At 40.9% G+C, this 6,494-nt stretch overlaps 1 protein-coding gene across 1 annotated transcript; it reads right to left on the bottom strand.

Annotated features, from left to right (window-relative positions):
* Window positions 1-6,494, bottom strand: LOC111884055 (uncharacterized). Its single transcript, XM_023880386.1, has 4 exons — window positions 6,319-6,494; window positions 5,667-5,922; window positions 5,447-5,579; window positions 1-251 (listed from the first exon to the last, which is right to left on the bottom strand). The coding sequence occupies exons 1-4, from the start codon at window positions 6,492-6,494 to the stop codon at window positions 1-3; spliced, it is 816 nt and encodes a 271-aa protein (XP_023736154.1).

The raw sequence follows: 6,494 nt of genomic DNA, 5'->3' as shown, positions 1-6,494 counted from the left end.
CTAATGGGGCTCAGGCCCGTTGTAGCCAAAACGGTTCGCGGGCACCCTAGCTATGTAAGGAGGATGGATGACCTCTGGTTCCTCCTCTGGCTCCTCCTCATCTTCTTCGTCCTCCAATTCTTCTTCAAGTTCTTCTTCGTCAATTTCTTCTTCTTCTTCGATTTCTTCTTCTTCGGGGTATTCCTCGGGTTCCTCCTTGAACACTTCCTCGGGATCTTCTTCTGGTTTTTCTTTTATCCAGCCACCGTTTCCTTAGTTCAGAAAGTAAGGGTCTCCAGGTAAGTGGAATCCTGCCATGACGTCTGTACGAGAATAGGGGTATAAGAGACACATATATGAATCTAGAAATATTGCGCTAAAGCAACATAAAATACTCCTATAGTATTTTAAACGTTTTGTTTGATTCTTAGAGAAATTCTTGTATGGGTGTTGGTAAGTTGATAGACTTGTCGCCCATTACGACTATCCACTGGCATACGCTAGTCACTTCTCGGACGAATATAGTTGATCAGGATATATTCCTCCCAGACTTGATTACATGTCCCAAGGCATAATCATAGTGTACAACTCATCTATTTTTATTTTTCGTGTCTTTCTTAGATGTGACACTATACCTTCATGCATGCATGTACTTATACTTTTACTTAAAAAAATATATATTATTTCTAAAAGTATAGTTGTATGAAAATGTTTAATCAGATACTTTTAGTCCCAATGTATTTATAGTTGTATATCTTATGTGGTTCGATATACTTAGTTCACTATAAACAATGCTCTGATACCAATCTGTCACACCCCCAAACCAAGGATGGTGGAAACGTCCGGGGGTGGCTGACTTCATGTATAGTATCATAACAACGAGTATAATAGTGACCAAAGAAAATACAACCGCCATAAATATAATTGAGAAAGTTACATCATAGTATGATTTTACATGTTTCAAAAATTACATTATGGTGAAAAAATGAAATGTTTGACGTCTTAGCATCCCATCCTCAAAAGGTGTTGATTACATGTTTCACTGATTTCTTGAGAATACAAGTAGTTTTGAAAGAGTGTCAACAATTAAGTTGGTGAGTTCATAAACTTTTGAATGAAATGTTGAAATCTTTTCTTTGTAAGAGTAGTGTGTGTTCCAGAAAACCCAATATTTTCCTCTTAAAAGTGAGTGTAGTCTTAAAACCCAAAGACCAAAATCTACAAGTATTTTCCATATTTATAGTAATTAATGCAGGTTTAAATCGACATAAACTCATTTAGATGAAAGAAATCCCCATAAATCTTATGTTTTGTTAATACCCCATGTGAGTTATTATAACCATGCTATGACCTAGTTTTCCTGTGAAGACGTTCTTCAGGCGTCGGAAATGCTATGACATTTTTCACCCCTGGCCTGCCGGCCGAGCTGTTGCAAGCAGCTTGGGTGCGGGATTGTCAATCCCAATATAGATCTATACACAACTATCACGCTCTCCCTACAAGAGACTCTGGTTACAATACAGGACTTAAATGCACTACTTTATAAGTGGAGTGAAGTGAATGTCTCACAAATTTATTCATTAACAGATTTACGTGAAGTGAAATGAAAGCCCCTTTTTGTAATGTAAATGAAAATCATTCATAGTGTGTTTGTAGTGTAGATGAACCATAAACTATACCTATTATAGTTTATCAAAATGTTTTGTAGTGGTAGTAATCCTTTTGTATGGGAAGTACACCTTCTTAATAAGGTAAATTATATGAAATATACACATCATGTATTTATATAATAGCACACACCTTGCTCAACAAGTTACAAGGTGTAAATGAAAGTATTAACTATTTTTCTAATTTTAACTTTTCTGTTCCTGTTCTTAGAAAAATTATAGAAAAATCATTGAAAGTCGAAATCAGAATCCATAAACTCTAAGAGTTTAGAAAATGTGTCTAGTTTGTTCATAATTTTTATTATGATTTTTAGTAACCTCTAACTTGTGTGAAAATGTCCATATTCACAGACTGGTTCGAAAATATTTTTGAAATGATAGGCAGTTTTGTAAAAATTGCCATAATTGGAGAAAAATCGTGTGAAGATGTGCAAGTAGTCATTAGAAAGGTATAAACCTGAACTATTTGCATATCAAACAGTTTTCAAAAATATTAAGTTTAAGATGGTCAAAACAGTCTGTGAATAGAACCCAACTTTTCTATGAGGAGTTGAAGTATGCGTTTAAGTTATGTTAAGGTGATTTAACTTGTATTCCCCCTTAAAACTTGAAGAAAACATGAAAATGTAGGGGGTATGAACTCACCTTGAATGATTTCTTGGGATGGATGATGAAGGAAAGAAGTTTCCAAGTCAAGAATACTTGGAAGATGTTTGAAGGTTTGAAGATCCTAAGAACAAATATAACGAAAATTGTATGAGAGATCCATGATTTGAGTGAAGAAGTGTAGAATATTCAATAGTAGGATGATGATACTTACCAAAAGTGGATGAAAATCTTGATATCATCCCTTGAATTCATGAGTTTTGAGAGAGAGAGAGAGAGAGAAAGTGAGAGGAAAATGAGTTTGTTTTTGGTGGGAAGTGAAGTCTTGGAGGTGAAAGTAAGATTTGTCTAAGATTTGATTAGGGAATCATATGGAGTGTTGGAAGATGCATAAAAGGACAGTGATTTGATATGGTAAAGTGTGAATAGTGACTGGAGGTTGTCATAGAGTGGGTATGGGGGATGGCTTGTTGTCATGGCTTTATGGGAAAAGTAAAAAGTACCTTCTTGTACTTTGAATTTGTCCTCAACAATAGTGGGGGTTTTATCTTAGAAATCTTCAATATATGGATACATTATGATTTTAGAGGGTTGAAAATAGTAAAATATGGTTTTGGGCGAAGTCCCCGCGTTGAGATTATGATAAACAGGCTTAAAACGTGAAAAGGGTCAAAACCAGGAAAAAGAGGCGAAAATCGGAGGTCAGGACCGAAGGTTCGGTCCAAGGGAGGTGAAAACAGAAGGGTGGTTCGGTCCGAAATGGTTTGATTTGAACCGAGGTGAGATGACCCGAAAGTGCATGGATCTGAACCGAGACTGCATGGAGCCGAACCGAAGTGCTGGGGGCCGAACCGAAGCTGGCTTCGGTTCTTGAGGAGTTTCAGTTTTGAAGAGGTTTCGGTCTTATGGGGCTTCGGTCCTAAAGAGGGATTTCGGCCCTATATGGGGCTTCGGTCCTAAAGAGGGACTTCGGCCCTATATGGCCGTTTTACCAATAAACTTCTCGTTTCGAGTGGTTTTTTACTATGTTAAGGGTCGGGATGCCCCGGGTGATTATAAAAAGTTGAAAAAGGTTTTGAGAGTGATTTGAGAGAGAGAGAGATAGATAGATAGATAGATAGATAGAGCGAGAGAGAGATTAAGAGAGACTTTGTTTGCGACCTTTGTTAGTGTTTTGCCTCTTAATGCAAGGTTTGTAAACCCCGTTATGCCTCGTTATAGAATTTTATCAAGTAGTTACATCACTTACCCTTATTAGGGTTTCGATTTTTCTGAACACGTGAAAACCCTAAGTGATACTTTGCATTAAGATAGTGAGTTATACAATAGTAAACATAATGTAAACCCTAATATACAAGGGTTAGTTGAGTTGACCAGTTTGACTTGTTGACTATATTTGACTTTGACTTGACCAAAAATTGACGGTTGTCACATCATCCCCCCGTTAGAAGGAATTTTGTCCTGAAATTAGCGTTTCGACTGGGACTTTGGGCGTTGGGGAAGAATGTGGGTATTTTTGTTTCATCTGATCTTCGTGTTCCCAGGTGAACTCAGGTCCTCGCTTAGCGTTCCAACGGACCTTCAAAATAGGGATGCGACTCGGTTTCGTTCTCTTGATCTCTCGATCCATGATTTCAACCGGTTCTTCTACGAAGTGGAGACTCTCGTTGACCTCAATTTCGTCAAGTGGTATTACAAGAGTCTCGTCGGACAAACACTTCTTTAAGTTTGACACATGGAAGTGCGGGTGTACGTTATTAAGTTCTTGGGGTAGTCGAAATTTGTATGCCACTGGGCCAATCCTGGCAAGGATTTCGAATGGCCCAATGTACCTTGGATTTAGTTTCCCATGTTTACCAAAACGTATCATTCCTTTCCATGGTGAGACCTTCAGTAGTACCCGGTCCCCAACCTAGAATTCCAAGGGTTTGCGTCGCTTATCTGCGTAGCTCTTTTGTCGATCTCTAGATGCTTTCAGTCTTTCTCGAATTTGTACGATCTTTTCCATAGTCTCCCTTATGCTTTCAGACTTTCAGTTACACTTCGAGAATTTGGTATACATCGCCTAAACACTCCCAAAAGTTCTCGAAGTTGCTCCTCTTTCTGCTCTGTGGCCTTGGAATACACCAAAATGTCATCACTAAAAACAATAACTGATCTGATCGAGCATCGCCCTGCATACCCGATTCATCAAGTGCATAAACACCACAGGCGCATTGGTAAGCCCAAATGGTATCACCACAAACTCATAATGCCCGTAACGAGTCTGAAATGCTATCTTCTCCATATCCTCCTCTCTAATCCTCACCTAATGATACTCCGACCTTAGATTAATCTTGGAAAACCAAGATGCACCATGCAACTGATCAAAGAGGTCGTTAATCTGCGGAAGTGGATAATGGTTCTTCACCGTCAACTTGTTCAAATCCCGATAATCAATGCACATCTGGTGTGAACCATCTTTCTTCTTGACGAACAAAATCGGTGCTCCCCACGGTGAACTGCTCAGTCTGATGAATTTTTTGTCTAACAGCTCCTGAAGTTGAGAGAATAACTCCTGCATCTCAGGCGGTGCCAAACGGTATAGTGCCTTGGCAATCAGAGTCACACTTGGCACTAGGTCAATCCTAAACTCAACCTGCCTCTCGGGAGGCACACTGGGTAGCTCCTCCGGAAACACATCAGCAAACTCCCTAATGACTGACACATCTTAAATCGATGCCTGCTCCTCCCCTGTCCGCCGAACAAAAGCCTGACCCAACCCTGGTACCCACTCTATAAATGACCAGTTCTCCCCCACTTGGGGTTCGAACTACCACTCGTTGACCCTCGCATTCAATCATAGCACCAAACCTTCTCAGCCAATCCATTCATACTATCACGCATACATCCCCCATGGGGATAGGGATCAAATCAATCGGATAAGGCACCCCGAAGATCTCCAGTACACAACCCTCATACATTTTGGATGCAAAAATCCCATGTTTGTTGGCAATAGAAACCCGAAATGGACACTCCAACTCGCCAAAGGTCATATCGAAATCCCTACTAAAAGACTAGGCTACAAAGGACCGACTTACGCCCCAGTCGAATAACACAAGAGCAGGAAAATAATTCGCTAAGAATGTACCTATCAGAAACATAAACATAAGCATTCCATAAAATAATTGACAGAATGATAAATAGAAACATACCAGTAACGATGTTTGGCGCCACCTTGGCCTCCACTACCGTAAGCTGAAAAGCGCGACCTCGAGCCCTCGAGGGCTCCGCCATACCATGATGCCCATCGGTGATCCTAAAAGTAGCTAGCGCTGGAGCCTGCTCCTGTGTCGCCGTGAAAAAAGGACAGTTGGCCTAAATATGGCCAACCTTCTCATGGTGATAACATATCCTGGTGATTGGTGTGGGGACCTGCTGGCGACAATCCTTGGCATAATGCCCATCCTTGCCATATTTGTGGCACCCAAACAAAGATCGACAAGAACCCTCATGAACCTTGCCGCACTTGACACAAGTGCAGCTCCTCTGACTCCCAAATCTCACATCAGCAGCCTTGAACCGCTTCGCTTTAGGTTGCGACTGCATCGGATCCTGCCTCTGCTCCCTCTTCTGGAGCTCTAACTCTATCTCCTGCCTCCTAGCGGCCTCCTGTAACTCCACAAGCGTACTATAACGTTGATTAGACACAAACTAGTGGATGTTCGTCTTGATCATGCTCAAGTACCGGGTCATCTAAGCTTTCTCAGAAGCAGAAAACTCAGTACAAAACAATGCTCTTTCAGTAAACATCTTGGTGATCTTCATCGCCAACTCAATCCCCTGCCTCAAGTCCAGGTACTCTTGGGCTAATCTCTCCCTCTCAACCAATGGAACATATCTCGTGCAAAACATCTCAGAGAATTGCTCCCATGAAATAGCAACCTTCTTCTCTAGAGTGTAACAACTAGTAACCAACCTCCACCAATCCTTTGCCCCCAACCTGAGAAGGCTCATGACACACTTGACCTTCTGGTCAGTTGGACAGGAGCAAGTAAAGAAACATCCCTCAACATTGGACAACCACCTCATAGCAATGATTGGATCCTGAACCCCATTGAACACCGGAGGCTTCGTATTGTTGAATTCTTGATACTGTAAAGCTCTCTCTCCACGAACCCTAGCAGCCACAATGGTCGTGGTAGATGCAGCAACAGCAACCTCAGTAAGAGCAGCATATTGGTCATTAAAGTACTCAACCAT

This window comes from Lactuca sativa, chromosome 8 (genome assembly GCF_002870075.4).
Source record: "Lactuca sativa cultivar Salinas chromosome 8, Lsat_Salinas_v11, whole genome shotgun sequence".
NCBI lineage: Eukaryota > Viridiplantae > Streptophyta > Magnoliopsida > Asterales > Asteraceae > Lactuca > Lactuca sativa.
This window is presented reverse-complemented; position numbering and strand designations above follow the sequence as displayed.

What these genes read in the sequence shown, in the direction of transcription:
- LOC111884055 (XM_023880386.1), bottom strand. Translation starts at nt 6,494, where the DNA reads ATGGTTGAGTACTTTAATGACCAATATGCTGCTCTTACTGAGGTTGCT. An exon ending in CCAAGGATTGTCGCCAGCAG is followed by an intron (nt 5,580 to 5,666) that starts GTCCCCACACCA and finishes ACGGCGACACAG; the next exon opens with GAGCAGGCTCCAGCGCTAGC. An exon ending in GGCGCCAAACATCGTTACTG is followed by an intron (nt 252 to 5,446) that starts GTATGTTTCTAT and finishes TTCTGAACTAAG; the next exon opens with GAAACGGTGGCTGGATAAAA.